Raw genomic sequence first — 18,892 nt, 5'->3', positions numbered from 1 at the left:
TGAACCGCTCTCGAATGCTTGTTTTGAGATGGTTCGACCACTTTCAACTTGTTTTGAAGATGACCCGGCTATTTCGTCAAGGTAAAAAGGTGGTTGGCCAATCCTTTGAGGATGTTTTGACTACCTCAACACAATTATACTAACATGTTTTTGGAGTGGCGAGTCATCAACCGCCCCCAAATGTCCGCCAACCCTTTTGAAGACATTTCAGCCCAATCTCAGCCTTTTTATGACGCAACCCCTGCAAATTGAAGGATATCTCAATCCAGGCCGTCCCCTCCCTTTCCCTTTCCCTTTCCCAACGACTAGCAAAAACAAATGGCGTGTCGTTTTGGTCAAAATAAAAAGTCCTTGACTCCCAAGCTGTCGCCAATAAGAATAATATATTTGATAAATCAGGAACTTTTTAAGTGCGTGCAAGCTAATTCCACTCAGGTTCCATGCACTCATGATACACATACATTCCTGCTACCTTATTTTAATGGAAATTACCATATCAAGCAACCAACACGTTGAGTCACCATCAGTTTCCCTTACAAAAAACTCTCCCACTCACACAACCACACACACACAAAAAAAAAAAAAAAGGCTCAAAACTCACAAAGTCGCAGCAAACAAAGGAAGGAATTGCATAATTTATTGGGGAATATATATAGGAAAACATAAAATCGCATAGCATTTACCATGGAAAAGAAACGAATTAATCATTTAGTGAAACAATCTGAGAAAACAATTTGCTACGATTTGCAACAAAACAAGGAATTTCATGTCCTAACAAACGCTACATGTATATACGTAATCAAATACACTCTTCCGCTAATCCCAGACTTGTCTCCTAGGAAGCAAACACAGTGAACAGAGCGTCAAGATCAGGCGGTTGAAAATACCCGTTCTTCGGTGGGTCCCGTATCCTTCCACTAACCGCTTTTTTCTTCGGCGGCGGCGGGCAAACGGAGATCGCAGGGATCTGGCAGTCCCTCCGTTTCGGCGTCGTGCACCCGTCCTCAGATCTCTCGTCCACCTCCATTCTCAGCCGTCCGATCAAGGTATCAGCCCTTTGGAGAGATTGTTACGGCGAATATTTCTGACTGGAAAATAGGAATATAGAGAAGAGCAGCAATATATATACAAATAAAGTTTTGAAAATATTTGAAATTCGAATCGTGGCTCCGAAGGCGGTTGGCAGAGAGAGAGAAAAAGGAAAATTGGAGGAAGCTGAGTCGGTTTGATCGTGCGGTGGAGATAGATGACAGCTAAGCATGAGTGGGGGTGTCACCGACGTGTTCGTTTGCAAACAGGGCACTAAACCTATATGTGTTCTTACACGTGGCCCACGTTGAACCGCGTTTTAATCGTTTTTCAAATAGGGCGGCGCCAACTTGACACCGTGTTTGCGCGGGAAACTGTTTGGTTTGAATCTGCATTTCGTCTGGCAGACAGACATTTGCGGGCCTAGTCTTCAACTGATATAAAGCCCATGCAAAAATCAAAGCCTTTGGGCCCAAGTTTTTGGGCTAGATTGCAATAAGAGGACCCATGGAGTATGAAAGTTTATTGGACTTGGATTTTACCAAATGAGCCCAGCTTTGCTTCTTTGATCCTCGGGGTGTGTTTAGCAAAACATTTCAAGAAAGGAATAAATGAAGAAATTGATTGATGTAATATACAGTAGAAAGTGGTTTTACATTTTTTTTAAGAAAAAAGTGAAAATAAAGTTGAATTTTTTTTATGAGAAATGAGAAGAAACCTTTGCTAAATAGGCTCATCAATGTAATTGTGAATGGAATGGTCATGTTGCACCATAAACATGTTCATCTCATTTATCGAATTGACAAAGCTTAGCAAACTAGTTTAAGAGATGAGCGCAATTAGATCAATTAAAAAAGGATGTTAATCCTCTTTGACTTGTACCATTTTGGCTAAATATGTTAAGAGGGTATTCAACCCTTTTACATAGAGCAATATTATATACCACATTATTATTTAATTACGCTAATATGGTATTGTCAATTCACTTTTAGATTAACCATGGTTAAAAAGGAAAAAAAAAAGAAAAAGAAAAAGTAATTCTATATAACACTACTCTTAAAATAATTCTATATACTATATTTTTATTTTACTCTCATCTCACTGGGATAATGTGATAGTACGCATCAGCAACTCTTAAATTAATTATTGTAAATATAAAATTAAAAAAATCAAAAACTAATAAGTACTACCACATTATTTCAGTAAAATATGGGTGGAATAGAAATGTATAATATCCCATTTCTCTCCCTCTTTTAGATAATGTTTCAAAACAATTCTAGCTTTTTAAATATTTTTTTTTAAAAAAAAAAATCTTGATATGAAAAAGAAAAGGGCTAGGTATCGGCAATGATTGATCTCAATTAAGATCCTATTCATTTACCCATGATGGGAACGTGGCCAATTGGACATCACAACACTTCTTACACGGTCAAGAGGTCATTGACCCGCAATCTAAACTAAAAAAATGAAAAGGTGATGAAAATTGAAAAACTTGAAAACTTTTATTAGCATCTACAACGAGAAATGTAATTAGGAGAAATGCTTTTTAGCATAATTTGTATATGATAGTCACATAATTATTAAGATAATGAAAATCAGTTTTTATTGATTTAAAAATTAATTTTTAATATCACAAATTTGTATATGATAGTCACATAATTATTAAGATAATGAAAATCAGTTTTTATTGATTTAAAAATTAATTTTTAATATCACATCATCCCGACTGTATTATTAAATAATATTATTCAAATTATAAAAATGCATCAAGGTTCTTGTGAAACTCTACATATTTTGCTCAAATGTTGTTTCTTTATGCATGACAATCACCGATGCATAGATAGACGGTCCTATATGGAGATAGGGACCGACGACTTTTAACATTTCTTTAGAAAGAAAGAGAAATAATTTAATTTGTAGTGTATTTTCAAAGATACCAAAAGACGAAATTAGTTGAAGATGGCTCTGGCTCACTCGGCCTTGCCCTCTTTTGTTTTGGCGAAAGACTAGATTCGTTACACCGTCACTTCTCGTGTACAAGGCTTGGCGCTAGGACATAGACAACTAAAGCCGCTCCATCCACACGTGATCCTAGACACGAGTGGGACCTCGTTGCCCACGTGTCACCCACATGGAATGGGGTTGACTTTTTTCTATACCCGTGAGAACAATCAAAAAAAAAAAAAATTAATAATCTGATGGAACTATTTTATTAACTCTTTAGTGGTTGACCTTTGGCTTGGTTGAACTCTTGTGATGGGTCAGGTAGCATTGGTCCACCTTAATGCATCTATACCATCAAAACAATATAACAAGACAAAAACCACACTAAATGAAAATACAGAGAATGCGACAAGGTGTCTATGATTCAGATCACGAACGTATGGACTCCACCCTTTTGAATAACAAAAATCCCAAGATTCTGAGCCATCAACTTGGCGCTCACAGCAGCTAACCTAAGCCCACTCTGACAGTCAACCCGACCTATCCTTACGTAGTAGGGTCGCTTGCTGTGCGGTGTTTTTCTAGGATTCACAAAGTCAAAGCGACATACGACAGAAGCTAATTAGGAATTGCCCTCACTTCGAAGCAACCACCCGGATGATCATCGTCGATCTTGTGCGTGTTGAAGATAGAATTCTAAATGGTCGGGGTGGTTGCATAATTAAGAGCTAATTAAGGGTAGATTTTTGGTTGTGATAGGCTAATTATAATCTTTTTCAATCAACTGGGTTGGTGGTTAGTGCAGTGTTGTCAAGGATATATATTTAATGAATAATACTTGCAAATTCTAATTCTATTTACAGAAAAAAAAGTAGGACTTCTGGGATGCGATTTAATCCATGTTTATCTTGCCAATTAAAGCATACGAGATTACGTCTCGTTTGAAATGAGGTAGAACATTGCATTGTAAAACCCCTTTTGGAACAATCTTGATTAGTCGAACTTCGATCAAGTTATCGACCAAATATCAAAAATTAGTACTGGTCGACTGAACTTTGAAGTTGTAGCCTAAGCTTTCCAATGCTGCGAATATTGACTTCAACCGACATTCGAATCACACGATACAACCATTTTAATGGGACTGATATGCTCATAAGCTGGACTCCATTAGTTTCTCTTGGATGCCATATTTTGGGTTGGTCTTGGAGAGGTTTCTGATACCATCATACGTACAATCTGATCAACAGCAGATATTCCTAACCCTTCATTTCATGCATTGCATCAAGATGGCAGTAATTTTGCTTTATCAAGAAGAGAGAGAGAAAGTAATTATCTTCTTCCACTATTGTTGAAAAAGATTGCATCAAGTTCCCTTTGGTTAATTGATGGGATTATTAAGAATCTAACTCTTTTCATAATTACTCTATCAGGGAGTCACTAAATTTAACTATAGCATTGCAATCATCTACCTGCCACAAAGTCCTAAGCCCCCATTTTCTTTTTCTATATATGTTAAACACTCTCACTAAATTTATAATATAGCTCTAGTTTTTACAACTTATTATAGTTTGAATTATTAAATATTAATACACGTACTAAATTTGATAATAATAATAATAATAATAGAATGAATGTCAAGAGGTTGTTTACAAGATTCAACACTTGTATAAAAAAACACTTCTCATCTAGTAAATAATAATGCAAAGGCATGGATTGATACCCGTGAGAAGAATCAAAAAATAATATGAAAAGGAATTATTTTATTATTTCTTTAGTGGTTGACCTTTGCTTTGGTTGAACTCTTGTGATGGGTCAGGTAGCTTTGGTCCACCTTAATGCATCTATACCATCACAACAATATAACAAGACAAAGACACACTAAATGAAAATACAGAGAATGCGACAAGGTTATAAGAGATAACTACTGTTAAAAACAAGTGACAATATATGTGTCTACAATATTAATTCAGCATCAAAATCCAAGACTACAAAATAAAAGATGCTTTGAATTTAATGTAGAGTTTACAGATCGAAGATATGTCACCGTTTGACACGGATGAAACTCTTGGGGAGAAGTCAAAGTCGAATACATACAAATTTGCAAAACAGCAACTCTTTTTACTTTAAAAGTCAAGAGGCAAACACGTTGACATCACAACTTCCTCTTCATCTGCTCCACTCATCATCATCTTCCTCTTTGTTTCAAAGCGCTTCTCTTAGATTTATGATCTTTCTCCTTTTTCATCTTCAATGGAGGAATTAATGGCTGCTTGGTCAGATGGGTCGGAAGACGAGCTGGTGAGAGAGCTTCTGGACAATCACTCTCCTTTCTTTGTGTTGCCGGAGAAGACCACTGAACCGGACAAGACAAGTGGTTTGAATGAAGAGGCCATTAACCGGCTCATCTCCACCGTCTATTCCAGCCCTACGATTGGAGATATTGAGTCCGCATTGTCGGTGACTCCCCGGAAGAACGACCAACTCCAAGAACTTTCACAAGCCAGCAGGTTTGGAAACCTTGTTAATTAATTAATCATGTTAATTAATCATGATACTAAAAAATATAATCTGTTTTTGCAGAATTTCTATATTAGAAAGAGGTTTAAATAAGGTTGAGCATAAGTACACTCTGAAAATCAAGAGCTTTGGCAATGTGATGGCTGATGATGGATATAAATGGAGGAAGTATGGCCAGAAGTCCATTAAGAACAGTCCAAATCCCCGGTAATCTTTTTTCTGTACCTTTTTTCCTTTCCATTTATCACATCCTTCTCAGTTTTCAATCTTCTTAAATTTCACGATCAAGCCACAGAGCTTGACACAATAACATTGACCGTTATACAATTATTATGCAACTGAAATGACGTAGTAATGAAAATTTACAAGCTTTTATTAATAACAATTGTATACCGATCTACTAAATAATTATTGTGATGAACTTGGTCTCGGGTGACCATTTTTTTGAGAAATGGTGGAACACCATGGCCGACAAGGCCCAATATATCTGCATATGTTTTCTGAGTTCTGCAAATGGACATTATGGCATATATAATTCTGCTTCTACCATGAAAAACATGTGATGTAATATCGAACAGTACTTTTTCGTGTAATGCTTTAGAAATTCTTCTGCAATAATAATTAATTTGAATTGGCTTGTACAGAGGGTTACTAAATACTAATTCTTTGCTGTCTTTTTCATAGAAAATTAATGCGACTCCTTTTTCTTTTTGGCACGTCCAATAAATGAAATAGCTCAGTGGTGGTAGATTATAATAGAGATGTATATCCAAGTTTTAGTTCTTCTCCAAATATGGCAGCCATTTTCATTAGTGCTCCACGAAAGCAGACCTCTAGAACCTTAAGAAAGGATATATATTAATGATAAATTGGATTGAAAAAAAATTCTATTAAATTTTCCACGTAGTTTAATCTTATATTTATTTGTGATTTTGATGGGAAACAGGAGCTATTACAGGTGTACAAACCCAAGGTGCAGTGCAAAGAAGCAGGTGGAAAGGTCGAGTGAGGACCCAGAGACACTTATCATCACCTATGAAGGTCTCCACCTACACTATGCTTACCCATACTTTTCACACGACCAAAACCAGTATGTGGATCCAGCAATCAAGAAGCCCAAGAAGACTATCTCAGAGGCCCAAGCCGATGATTTTCAACAAACTCAAGAAGCCCAAGAGAGCCCAACAAATCTTACTACCGGGCCAGCATTAAGCCCACCTGAATATCGAGAAGGAATTATGGGCTCACAAGGGTTGCTTGAAGATGTGGTGCCTTTGATGATCAGAAACCCTCCCAACAACACATTCTCAAACTCCTCTTCTTGTTCATCTTACCGCTCGCCTCCTACTTCACCTTCTTCTTTGTCATGGTGTACTAGTTATTCTGCCACGTGTTTTGACATAGGCATCTAGCAATAAAACCTTCATGGTTTTCTTAGGATGATCGGGATTGAATAATTCGGTCTAAAAGCGTGATAGTATGTTAAGATCAAATATAGATTTCAAAGTGGTTTAGTATAAAGCAAGGGACAATTAATCTTTTAATTTATATTCAGTTTATTTTTATCTTTGAGCAACTTGTAAAATTTAGAGGGTCTTTGACTCTTGTTTCAGAAAAATCCCAAGCACTATTTAGTAAAGCTTAGTTATTTATCTCAGTTTGTTCTTTGTAAAGGGTTGGTAAAAAGTTTAGTTAAAACAAACCCATTCAAACTCACAAGTTGTTGACCTAAAAGAAGAAGAAAGAAAGTTGTTGGTAAAAAGTTTAGTCAAAATAAATCAAATTCATTGATTAGGGAATATATATTACAATTTTTATTACAAGTTTTTTTATAAATTGACAACAATCTACATATATGGTACTTACCATGTTAGTCACTAAAATGTGGACTGTCATGTGACGGTTTATGTAGTACTTACTTTTTATAAATATGAAGCATCTCACGAGTTTGTAAGAAACTTATAATAAAAGTATTAGTATCTTAAACATTTTTCTTTGTTTAAGATTTTAAATCAAATGATATTCCAACACTATACGTATTATATCAAAATTTGCACCGATTAAATCATGTAGTCACACAACCCAAATGTTTGAAAATTGTTTTGCATACACATTGAGTAGCAAAACATTAATTGTTACTTGCCTTTTGCGGAAAATGGGTATAATAAAAGAAAAAATGTGGCAGATATCCATATTAGTTTCGTTTTTATCTATTACATGATCAATTTGGGTACCAATACTATCATTCATTCTTGCCATAATATATATATATATATAACAAAGGATTACAATATATAACAAAGGATTACAATAAACAATAAAGGGTTGGACAACTCAACAATAAGCCCCAAAACGACCCCATCAAAATGAGTAAATAAAAATTAAAAGGGAATATATCAAATAAATGATGTGGCCTTATATTTTCTTGTCACAAAGACCAAGAAACTTGGCCACCAATTAAGATGGTTTGACAAAGTGCACCAGAGATAGTGCACACAAGAAATATACAATTGCAGTAGCAAAAGAGAGCTAGTGCAGCATGGAAAACTTTGATGAAAGTCGAATCAAAGCTAATTAAAAGGAAAACCAGCACGGAGTCTAGATGACATCGCATAATGATTTGCAACCAGATCGAGGGAGCACTAAGAAAGGTAGAAAGGGCATCTAAAGCCCTAAAACTACAATAGAACATAAAAACGAACAAAATTAAAAACAGTAGTATCAGTCAAAGTCAAGGCTAGGAGAGGCAGTAGGTACACGATTGAAGGTCAGCATGTGTAAGCCACTCACCAGCACATGGTCATCACCAGCACTTGATGACCACGCGCTGACAAGGGACATCAAGAGATGAAAGATGGCTTCATGAGACCTATGGCAGCTGTTGAAGGTGGTGAAGCAGAGAAACAGAGGCGTCATGCGCTGGTGTGTGCAATACACGCGCCCATGAGTAAGATCTACTCGCAGGTGCGTGGTGATTCGATGGATACCGAGCTAACGACGTTTAGCCGTTGGAGGGAGACTATGGAGGGTTTGAGCAGAGGGAACATAGCGTTTTTTGTGTTTTTGTTTTGTGCCATAATTTTTAATATCTATCATCTGTGCAATAGAATGTACTTTTGAAGGATGGTTTGTTTTTATTTATTGTGGATGCTCTAAGGCTCTTTTGATTTTAAGAATATATTTTCATGAGAATACCTTCCAACAATAACAATAATATTTAAATGAAGTAGATAAATATTTATAGAATTTAATGTATAAGAGCACCTATTTGTAGCCTCATCAAAACCATTTTTTGGTTATTTTAGTGAGACAATTTGGTAAAAGAGGCTAAAAACTGTCCTTTTCAGTCTCACAATTTTAGAAAAAATTGTGAGTTAACAGTACTCACTATTTAATAGTGAGTATTGTTTACTCACCTATTGAATAAAAATAATAATTTCTTTATCTTCCTTTTTGTTTTTCGTTTCTCTCTCATCCTTTAATAGTTAGAAAAAAAAAAAATAATAAATCTTTGAAAAAAAATATTTAAATAAAATAGCGAAAGTTGATTATTAAAATAGTGAGACTGTTAGAGGTGTTCTAAAAAAATGAGTAGTTAAAATAAAGAAAAATGTACTCTTAGTTATTTTGGTGAGACTGCTAATAATGCTCTGATACTTTTGGGAAGTGGCTAGCTAAAATAACAAAAATAGAGCTGAAATTCGATTTTACTAACTGCTTAGGCGGTTGAGATTAGCGGATTTAACTAATAATGGTTAACTGTAACACCTCTTTTACCCCTAACAAAAATGAGTTTTCTAGCTTACCTTGCTAATCCATTAAGAATGGTCTAATGGGTTCAAATACTTACATGTAAGATCCAAATGAAACTGGGCTGTACTGAGAAACTAAGCGGGCCAAGAAAGAAGAAACCCATGTTAAAGCAATTTTAGCATACCAGCAAAGGATAAACGAAACTAACCCACAGAAATGGGCCAAATCTACTTTCATTGCAAGGGTACTTGCGTAATCTGAGTCAAGACATTGAAAACAAGGCGGTCTCTATTTCATGTTAACCATCAAATGTTTTTTTTCTGTTCTCCCCGTTTCAGTTCCCTCACAACAAACCCATCAATATTTCAATATCCGGGCTCCCAGAAATTTTCTCAGCAACCAAACAGCTTCAATACTCTCTCGCGCGCTTCACAAGCATCAACCAATTCATGTCCCGATCGTCGACGCAATGATTTTCTCAAGAATTGGACGCTCTCTGTTTCGCTCGGTTCGCTCCTCTTTCCAAAGAGTAACACCTTATTCATTCCTTCTTCTTCTTCTTTTTTTTTTATATATTTTCAGATGAATAATTGAATTTATTTTATGTTTGGCTGTGCAGAATGTAATTTCCAGTAACTATGCCGAGAGGGCTGTGTTAGCGAGTGAATCGCTCTTGCCCTCGACCGGCAATGCGTGCTTCTCACGCGCCGATGGTGGGCTAGGGCTTGTGAGGGGCTATGTCACATCTGTTGGAGCTGGAAAGCAGCTCGTTGCGAATTCGCACTTGTCGAATTTCAGCTCCGTCCTCGCATACCCTAGGGTTCGGCGCTTTTTATCGAGCCAGGCGCCCAAGAAGAAGAGTAAGTGGATAATGAGGGTTTTGTTTTCAATCTGTTTTTTCTTTTTTTTTTTTTTCTTTGTTGGTTCGGTTTAATCGTTTGTAATGCTTTAACTTTTGTGTGTGTGTGTGTGTGTGTGTATATTTGGTCAATGTAGACTATGAGAATTACTACCCGAAGGACAAGAAGGAAATTCCCAAAGCGAATGAGCAGAAATCTGAGTCGAAAGGTACGTTTTTGTTAGTTCTAGTGCTTTGTGTGATATGTTAATTTTTGTTGAAAATGGATCAATTATAATGTGCATTTTCTTTGGTTGTTTGTATTTATGGTTATATATACATGTATTTTATGCTGTCGACTTTTGAGAGGTGATTATTCATAGAGAAGAAGTTGAAGATTTATGTTGGAGGCTAATATCAACTGGAGTCCTGTAGTTTACGGTGACCCAAGACGGTCATTAAATATTTTTTTTAATAGTACTAAAATTTTCCAGCAATCATCTTCCAGGGTGCATGAGTGATTTTTGGCTACAACTAATCAAAATTTTTTTTATTTATACATAAATGGCTACTTCATGTGACGAACTGAAGCTGTGCAGTGGGTATTATCCTATAGATGACACCATTGGTAGCTAAATATGATGTTAAGACTGACAATTGAATGTACAGCCTCATAGTAGTCATTACTTTGTGCTACAGCTGCGTTTTCATTGTTCGTTGGATTTACAGCAGCATGTTCTCTATTTGCTTCTGGTCTTCTTTTTTTTTTTTTTTTCGGATGCTAAAGTGTCATTTGTAGTCTTATTATGTTCATATTTTTTGTACTATTCCAGGGGACTCGAATTCTGGTGATCATGAGAATTCCCAGGAGAACTTGGTGAAGCAGTTCCAAAATTTAATTGCTCCATTACTGTTCCTTGCCTTTATATTTTCGCCAATTTTTGTCGGTCCTCATGATCAGAAGCAGGTCATTGTTTTTCAGCACTCTTTCAGTCAGTTTTTTGGTTTCTAATAGATATGTAGGTGGTCTAAGTCATTGCCTTTGGTGACTTGCCATATTTCAAATAGATTGCGATAGTAATCGGCAATTTATATTGCATTAACTTCTTTGCACTTTGTAACACTCGGGGTGTTGATGCCTCCATCCATCCTTCTTGTGGCTGTTAATAACTAGTATTGCACCATTTTCACCTTGGTATGATGATGTTGCTATACATTTGGGTTCCAGCTTCTGCATATTACTGATTAATAATTTGTCTTTATTGCAGCATGAAATGAGTAAACTCTTTTAAACTTTGTGGTCTTGAATATTGTAATCTTTTTTTATTGGATCAAGATAAAAATTTTATTTTCTTGAATATTGTTGGTCCCTACCCCCGTAAATATGGATAAGTTCTAATAGCTTCTGTTGCGTATTTGATTGCATTTCATTGTTGTGTTCTTAAAACTTTTTTTTAACTGATTGATGTATTCCTCAGATTAGTTTCCAAGAGTTCAAGAACAAGCTACTTGAACCTGGTCTGGTGGATCGCATTGTTGTTGAAAACAAATCAGTTGCAAAAGTGTATGTGAGGAGCTCACCACGTGTTAAAAATGAGACCAATGATGATGCTATCCAGGGCCCTGTCAATGGTGCCCCTGCAACAGGAAATGCAAGCCAGTATAAATACTATTTTAACATTGGAAGTGTTGAATCTTTTGAGGAGAAGCTGGAGGAAGCACAGGAAGCATTAGGGATTGACCCTCATGATTATGTTCCTGTAACATATGTAAGTCAAATGAATTGGTACCAAGAATTGTTGAGGTTTGCACCAACAGCATTGCTTTTAGGATTCATTTGGTTCATGGGGCGAAGAATGCAAGGTGGACTTGGTGTTGGTGGTACTGGTGGAAAAGGTGGCCGTGGAATATTCAACATAGGAAAAGCTCACATAACAAAAATGGACAAGAATGCAAAAAACAAGGTTATCCTGGTTTCACTACTCTACTCTGTGTTATCATACTGCTTTATCCTTTTTTTTTTGGCATGATCATAGCAAAATGAAATTCAAGAGGGTTAATCAGCATGACCATCCCTTTTGATGTCTTGTATGGTGTACAGATATATTTTAAAGATGTAGCTGGTTGTGATGAGGCAAAGCAGGAAATCATGGAGTTTGTTCACTTCCTCAAGAATCCAAAGAAATATGAAGAGTTAGGAGCAAAGATTCCAAAAGGTGCGCTTCTTGTCGGCCCTCCTGGCACTGGGAAGACACTTCTTGCAAAGGCAACTGCTGGTGAATCTGGTGTCCCTTTTTTATCTATATCTGGGTCAGATTTTATGGAAATGTTCGTTGGTGTTGGACCTTCAAGGGTTAGAAGCTTATTTCAAGAGGCAAGACAATGTGCACCCAGTATAATATTTATTGATGAGATAGATGCAATTGGTCGGGCTAGGGGGCGTGGAGGTTTCTCAGGTGGCAATGATGAGCGTGAAAGTACCCTCAATCAATTGCTTGTAGAAATGGATGGTTTTGGAACCACTTCAGGAGTTGTTGTACTTGCTGGCACAAATAGGCCTGACATTTTAGACAAAGCCCTGTTGAGGCCTGGTCGGTTTGATCGTCAAATTACTCTTGATAAACCTGACATCAAAGGTCGTAGTCAGATTTTTGAAATTTACCTGAAGAAGCTAAAACTGGATCATGAGCCATCGTTTTACTCTCAAAGACTTGCTGCTCTTACTCCTGGATTTGCTGGAGCAGACATTGCAAATGTTTGTAATGAAGCTGCTTTGATTGCTGCAAGGAATGAGAGTGCAGTGATCACTATGGAACATTTTGAGGCAGCTATCGACAGGGTTATAGGTGGTTTGGAGAAGAAGAACAAGGTACACTTTATCTCAGTCATGCACTTCTTTATTTAGAACTCCGTACTATTGTTGTTTGCATATACTTGGTATGATTGATGTACTCTGTATGAAAGAACAGTTGGCTCTGGGTTTGAATTTTTCACTAATCTCTAGAGCTATATTTCAAACTATTCAATTTCATTATTAGTTTATATGTAAGAAAATATTTCTCCTTTAAACTGTTACTCAGTAAAGCTAATTGTTTTGAAGAACGTGTTGCTTTATTAAGCCCCTAATCTTTGACTCATAAAAGCCTTAGAACCTGAAATCATAATTATAATTTACCAATAAAAACTCCTTTCTGGTAATTTGAAGTCTATAGAGATTTTGATATTAAATGAAAGGAGACTAGGGCAATGTTTGTTAACATATTCTCAAAGTGTTTTCCAGATACAAAAAGAGACTTTTTTTTTTCCCTTTCAAAAACCTTAACAAACAATCAAAACACAAAACACTTAGGAGAAAATTTTTCACATTTTCTTGTAGGAATATTTTGACAAATCAACTGCTTAACTTTTGAGTTTAAAAAGTGAAAACATTAATAAGCGCTAACTTATTATTTTAAAAATAAAAAAACTAAAAAAGAAAAAAGACTGTCCTTGTGGCCACCCTTAGCAGAGAAGAGGGGTGGTCGCATGACCATCTCTTTCCTGGTTATAGGTGGCACGTGGCTACCACAATAGGTTAAGGGTGGCCGCACAACCACCATAATAGGCTAGGTAGGGATGGTTGCACCGCCACCTCAACCAGATTGTGGTGGTTGTGTGGCCACCACTGTCCTGGTTGGGGTGGCTATGCACCCACCCCTCCCTTCCGTTGGCCACATGGCTACTCTCTTTCTTTTTAAAAATAATATTAATAATAATAAAATTTAGGAGAAAAATCATTTGTTTGTGTTTTCACAAAATAAGCAGGTGTAACCTACAAAAAAAATAAATTCTTAAATGTGGACCCCACAAAAAAAAACTTTAAAAACACTACTCACTATGTCACATCAAAGAGAATAACTTTTATAAGGACCTGGCGCAAACCAGGTCCTTTGTGCCCTCCAATAGAGAGCGGACACATCAGCCTATCACACCAAATGACAATAATACGAAAACACATGATCAAAACCCCTTTTTCTCCATTTCAATTGGCAAGAATCCCCTTTTCCCATTCAATTGGCAACGCAAGGGGAATTTGATCTTGCCTCCAGATTGTTTCGTACACTTTGGATCTCTTGCCTCACTTTGAATCTCTTCGATGATCTAGTCCATGGACAAAACAATCTGAAGAGGAACACATGTTTAGTTGAGGTTTGTTTAACTTGGCAAACAACGCTTTCTTGGATGAGATGAATAAACCAATGGAGAGACTAATCTGGAGAGGATTTCTTCATAGTTAGATGGCTTTCTCCCACACAATGTCTGAATAAGCCATGGATTTTGATGATTTGGGTATTGGGTTTTGGCGTTGTTGTGAGATGAAAATTTCAGTTTTTCATCAATGGGGAAAAGGGTTTTTGGTCGCAGAAGATGGAGAAAGACAAAAAACTTTATGAAATTACCGTTAGTGGAAGCGGAGGAGGAATAGTCGGTGTTAGGCAGTGTTCAGTAGCTGGGCAGTGGCTTGGTGGGCTGGGCAGTGTCGGGGGTTCTTGCCGATTGAACAGAGAAAACGGGGGTTCTTGCCGATTGAATGGAGAAAAAGGGTGTATAATCTTGTGTTTTTTTGTTATGGTCATTTGGTGTGATAGGCTGATGTGTCCCCTCTTTATTGGAGGGCACAAATGACCTAATTTATGCCAAGTCCTTATAGAAATTATTTTCCATATCAAAACATTTTTTCAAACAAAAAAACACTTACCTAAATACACTAACATACATAGCCTCTATCTCTTTGTTCCACTCATCTTCTTTAAATTTATGCATATGATTTTGTGACAATCATATATGTTAGGATCAATTAAATGGCGTCCGCTGGCCAAACTATGACCTATAAATGATGGTGGTTTCTTGTACATTTTTTACAAACTCAATACTGTAGAAAGAGTTAGATTTTAAAAGTTCAAAAAGAAAACCTTTTATTCATGATTGGTTTATATATTTTGTCAGATTTGGAAATTAGATGCCAAGGATGAAAAGACGTCATTTCTATTGACTTTTGCTATTTAGGCTGAAAAAAGGAAAGTTTTTATTGAACCAACACTAACCTATAGTCCTGAACGCTAGTGTTTTCCACCCGTCAATAAGTTGGTTGTTTGATGTTTACTTATATGTAAATGAGACGGTACATTTGTCTCTCTATGAGTCTGTCTCTCCCAGTGTTGGAATTTTTGGAGAGTAACAGTCGAGCACTAAAAGACAGTTTGCATGAATTTTTGAATATAGAATAATTCTGTTAACTGCTTACGGTATCAGTTAATTTGGTGATTGACTTTTGAGTGGTGATGGCATCATCATTAATTTGAAGACGGATCTGAACCTCTAACAATAGAGCCATTCCTAAGTTCATGTATCAAGACATGTAAACCATTACTTGTTTCTTTCCACAGGTAATAAGCAAACTAGAGCGGCGTACTGTTGCTTACCATGAGTCAGGTCATGCTGTTGCTGGTTGGTTCTTGGAACATGCGGAACCCTTGCTTAAAGTCACTATTGTTCCTCGTGGTACTGCAGCACTGGGGTTTGCTCAGTATGTTCCCAATGAAAATCTATTAATGACCAAAGAGCAGCTCTTTGATATGACTTGCATGACCCTTGGTGGTCGAGCTGCTGAGCAGGTAATTTTACTGTTCCTCTTTCCCTTCTTTCCACATTTTGCTGGATGTGTTAATATGGACTTGTTTTTTTTTTTTTTTTTTTTTTGATGTCGGAGAACCTTTCCAAGGTAGGGCCCTTTGGACCCACCCCTGCAGAGTAAACTCTAGTCCCGTGCACCGCACCCTTGAAAGTTATGGACTTGTTTAGAAGTGGAAATATTGATCTATTATGAAAGTGCTTATACATTTAACCAAAAAAAAAAAAATCTCTTAATTGAGATTTTCAAAGTGGGTTTAGCTTCAACTCTTCAATGGACAATAAAATGAGCCATGAGGTGCAGGTTTGGACTGTGATGTTCATAATTCATTGATCATGTGATCGGCTGCACATAATGTACTCCATTCTTTCTCACTAAATAATTTTTGTTATTGTGATTCATTTCTTATGGCTTTTATACATTGATGGATGATGATCATTTTCATTGCTTAGACGCTCTAAGGAATGTGAACTTCAAATGCTGAAATTATGTAATATTCTAACCTCCTCTTTCCCAGTGACATCTTAACAATAAACAGAGCATACAAGTTCATATTTGTGTGTAGAAAGTGGATGAAATCGCTAGCACAAAGTTGTTATCATGACTATTCCCTAACCATTGACCTCAGAGCTGCTCTCTCTTCCACCCTCTTCCCTCTTTCTCTCAACGTGTTGATTATTTGAATAGTCTGTAGATACAAATAATTATTTGGTCTTAAATGGATATTCTTTTACAATTAGTTTACCAGTCAGATGATGATGGATCATGATACCGAAGACTCGGGCCTTGAGTTTTACATCTGAACATTAGACAATGTAAATACCTGACCCCTCACTTTCTCATGTGAAGATATTACATGTTTTTTCGCGCAAATTGTTCCTTGCAGAAGGGAGGGAAGGAAACAGCCTTTCTTTTCCTTAATTGATGTGTATATATTGTCCATTTTTGTGGATAGCTTGTAAATGGTACTCAAACAGGGAGGTCAGAAATTTCATGATTGTCACAACATTTCTTATAGGTGTTAAGTGTTTTAAGTCCACATGGTATAATACAATTTTGGGGAACGATTTACCATCTAAGAGCATTTGAAGTGCTTCAAATCTTGAGCCAAAATTCTGGGTTTTTCATCACTAAAGAGAGAAGCAATTTAATGGGGGCTCATGCTAGTCTGCTTGATTTGCTTGCTCCTTGAGCCTAGAAAACTATGTTATGTTTGGCCATGATGGATAGACTTCTGATAGAGTCAATTAAATGTGGAACTCTTTGTTTCCTTCAATCAGGTTTTGGTGGGGAAGATCTCAACTGGAGCCCAGAATGACTTGGAGAAAGTGACCAAGATGACCTATGCCCAAGTTGCAGTCTATGGTTTCAGCGACAAGGTGGGTCTTCTTTCCTTTCCTCAAAGGGAGGATGCATTTGAGATGACCAAGCCCTACAGCAGCAAGACTGGTGCAATTATAGATAGTGAAGTTAGGGAATGGGTGGCGAAGGCCTATGACCGCACTGTTCAGCTGATAGAGGAGCACAAGGAGCATGTGGCGCAGATTGCAGAGTTGTTGCTCGAAAAGGAGGTCCTTCATCAAGATGACTTGGTCCGGGTATTGGGAGAGCGTCCATTCAAGTCAAGTGAGCCCACAAATTATGATAGGTTTAAGCAAGGGTTCCAAGAAGAAGAGAAAGAGACTAAAAAGAGCACAGAGGGTGGGACAGTGGAGGATGGGAAGTCATCACCCTTGGAACCAGATGTTGTGCCTGCATAGTGTTGGCAAGGTTTATGGTTGTATAAATAAAATTTTGTTGAAGCTAATTTATTCATTAGCCATCTCCTGTATTTGAACTAACTTGTAAAAAAATCTTCTTCAATGGAATTAAAATGTCTCCGATCTGGAATGCTGCTTTTAATCTTTGAATTGCTGTCCTATTATTAGAGTTATGGATGTAGCTGATATGATCTACCCTGCTGGATGTGCAGGCTCTGAGCTTCCGGCCTGCTCTTTATGAAGGTCTAGTATCTAGCCATTGAACTTGTGGAAGTGCCCCCTTTCCTCCATATTTTGTTCTGAAGTAGGTAACTTCTGTCTGCTCTTTGTAAAGGTTTAAGCTTTTTCTCAATCATGACGGCTTCTGAAGACGCCTAGCAAAGCAAAGGGCAAAGTGTTACAACGTACAGCCTATGAATTTGGGTACAATAATTCTCTCCATTTCAAATCTACATGATTAGGATTTGAAACGATTTACATGATTTCATATTATTTAATTTTTTTTAAAAGATGTTTATATATATATATATATCCTATTCCTGAATTTTGGATGGTGACTCGTTCTATATTGTATACACAAGGTGGACTCCTATTCCAGCGTCTGTGTGAAAGGAACCTGTGATGCCTAAATTCTGTTGACTTTTGTTGCCTTCTCCTCTAATACTGGATGAGCACTGCCCACATGGGCTTTTGTTGCTCTCTAGTGTCACATAACATAATTCATGTTTGTGAGCCCCATTTTAAATGTCACTACCAATTTCCAAGTGGCGAGTGCATTCATTAAATTCACATGGACCGCTCAGAATGAGATTTTAATTAATATTATTGAAGCAAATGTGTGGTGTGCCTTAATATTCCATAAGGGTCTTATCGGACAAAAGGGCTTAAAGGCTGTGATTTTCTGCAGAACACAACAAAATCCATACTTCGTCAACCTGATAATGTAATTCGTGGCGTTCAAATGTACAACTTACCCATTTATATCTCCCTGATAATGATAATATATCCTCTTCCTCACGGAAGGCTGCAAATGAAGTTTAGGTCAGGACGTGGCACAGTGGATTTTACAAGCCACATGTCCAAATAGTTGTTGGGTCATTGAATCTGACCACACGGATCTATGTAAATAATGTGCCAGGCTAGTTTTCTGTCCTTTTTTTTTTTTTTTTTTTTTAAAGTCTAAAGCAGATTATCCATTGCAATTTGCAATTCATTACAAGAGGCCAAAGCTGCATTTCTTTTAAGAACACTAAAATTGGATGGAAGCTGACTCCATATATGACAAGTTATTTATGAACAATGATGGTGGCCTGATGGGACTTCCATTTTTTTAGGCAGGAGATTGATAATGGGAATCGATCGGTGCGCTGGAAATCATTC

The 18,892-nt window shown here is 36.9% G+C and overlaps 2 protein-coding genes across 6 annotated transcripts; both read left to right on the top strand.

Annotated features, from left to right (window-relative positions):
• Positions 1–5,149: 5,149 nt before the first annotated feature.
• Positions 5,150–7,107, top strand: LOC132161974 (probable WRKY transcription factor 49). The gene is made up of 3 exons (XM_059572204.1): positions 5,150–5,480; positions 5,554–5,697; positions 6,437–7,107. Exons 1-3 carry the CDS (start codon positions 5,224–5,226, stop codon positions 6,900–6,902), a joined length of 867 nt encoding a protein of 288 aa, XP_059428187.1. The 5' UTR covers positions 5,150–5,223; the 3' UTR covers positions 6,903–7,107.
• A 2,445-nt stretch (positions 7,108–9,552) lies between these two features.
• On the top strand, positions 9,553–18,185 carry LOC132191592 (ATP-dependent zinc metalloprotease FTSH 10, mitochondrial-like). Of its 5 annotated transcripts, XR_009441295.1 has the most exons (10): positions 9,553–9,772; positions 9,863–10,103; positions 10,240–10,311; positions 10,915–11,048; positions 11,560–12,045; positions 12,183–12,950; positions 15,508–15,735; positions 17,033–17,522; positions 17,725–17,935; positions 18,094–18,185. XR_009441295.1 is itself a non-coding variant. In XM_059606682.1 (9 exons), exons 1-8 carry the CDS (start codon positions 9,713–9,715, stop codon positions 17,510–17,512), a joined length of 2,448 nt encoding a protein of 815 aa, XP_059462665.1. In that variant the 5' UTR covers positions 9,553–9,712; the 3' UTR covers positions 17,513–17,522; positions 17,725–18,052. The 5 variants fall into 5 exon arrangements, 4 of the variants coding, with proteins under 4 accessions (XP_059462665.1, XP_059462663.1, XP_059462664.1 ...); XM_059606682.1 differs by lacking the exon at positions 18,094–18,185 and having other exon boundaries at positions 9,553–9,751; positions 17,725–18,052; XM_059606680.1 differs by lacking the exon at positions 18,094–18,185 and having other exon boundaries at positions 17,725–18,051.
• The last annotated feature ends 707 nt before the right edge of the window (positions 18,186–18,892 follow it).

This window comes from Corylus avellana, chromosome ca9 (assembly GCF_901000735.1).
Source record: "Corylus avellana chromosome ca9, CavTom2PMs-1.0".
Classification (NCBI taxonomy): Eukaryota; Viridiplantae; Streptophyta; class Magnoliopsida; order Fagales; family Betulaceae; genus Corylus; species Corylus avellana.
Note: the sequence above shows the minus strand (reverse complement) of the source record. Positions and strands in the feature narration are given on the sequence as shown.

Coding starts and splice junctions, on each gene's coding strand:
- LOC132161974 (XM_059572204.1), top strand. CDS start 5,224: ATGGAGGAATTAATGGCTGCTTGGTCAGATGGGTCGGAAGACGAGCTG. Junction 5,481..5,553: donor GAACTTTCACAAGCCAGCAG/GTTTGGAAACCT, acceptor CTGTTTTTGCAG/AATTTCTATATTAGAAAGAG. Junction 5,698..6,436: donor AAGAACAGTCCAAATCCCCG/GTAATCTTTTTT, acceptor GATGGGAAACAG/GAGCTATTACAGGTGTACAA.
- LOC132191592 (XM_059606680.1), top strand. CDS start 9,713: ATGATTTTCTCAAGAATTGGACGCTCTCTGTTTCGCTCGGTTCGCTCC. Junction 10,312..10,914: donor GCAGAAATCTGAGTCGAAAG/GTACGTTTTTGT, acceptor GTACTATTCCAG/GGGACTCGAATTCTGGTGAT. Junction 12,046..12,182: donor ACAAGAATGCAAAAAACAAG/GTTATCCTGGTT, acceptor TATGGTGTACAG/ATATATTTTAAAGATGTAGC.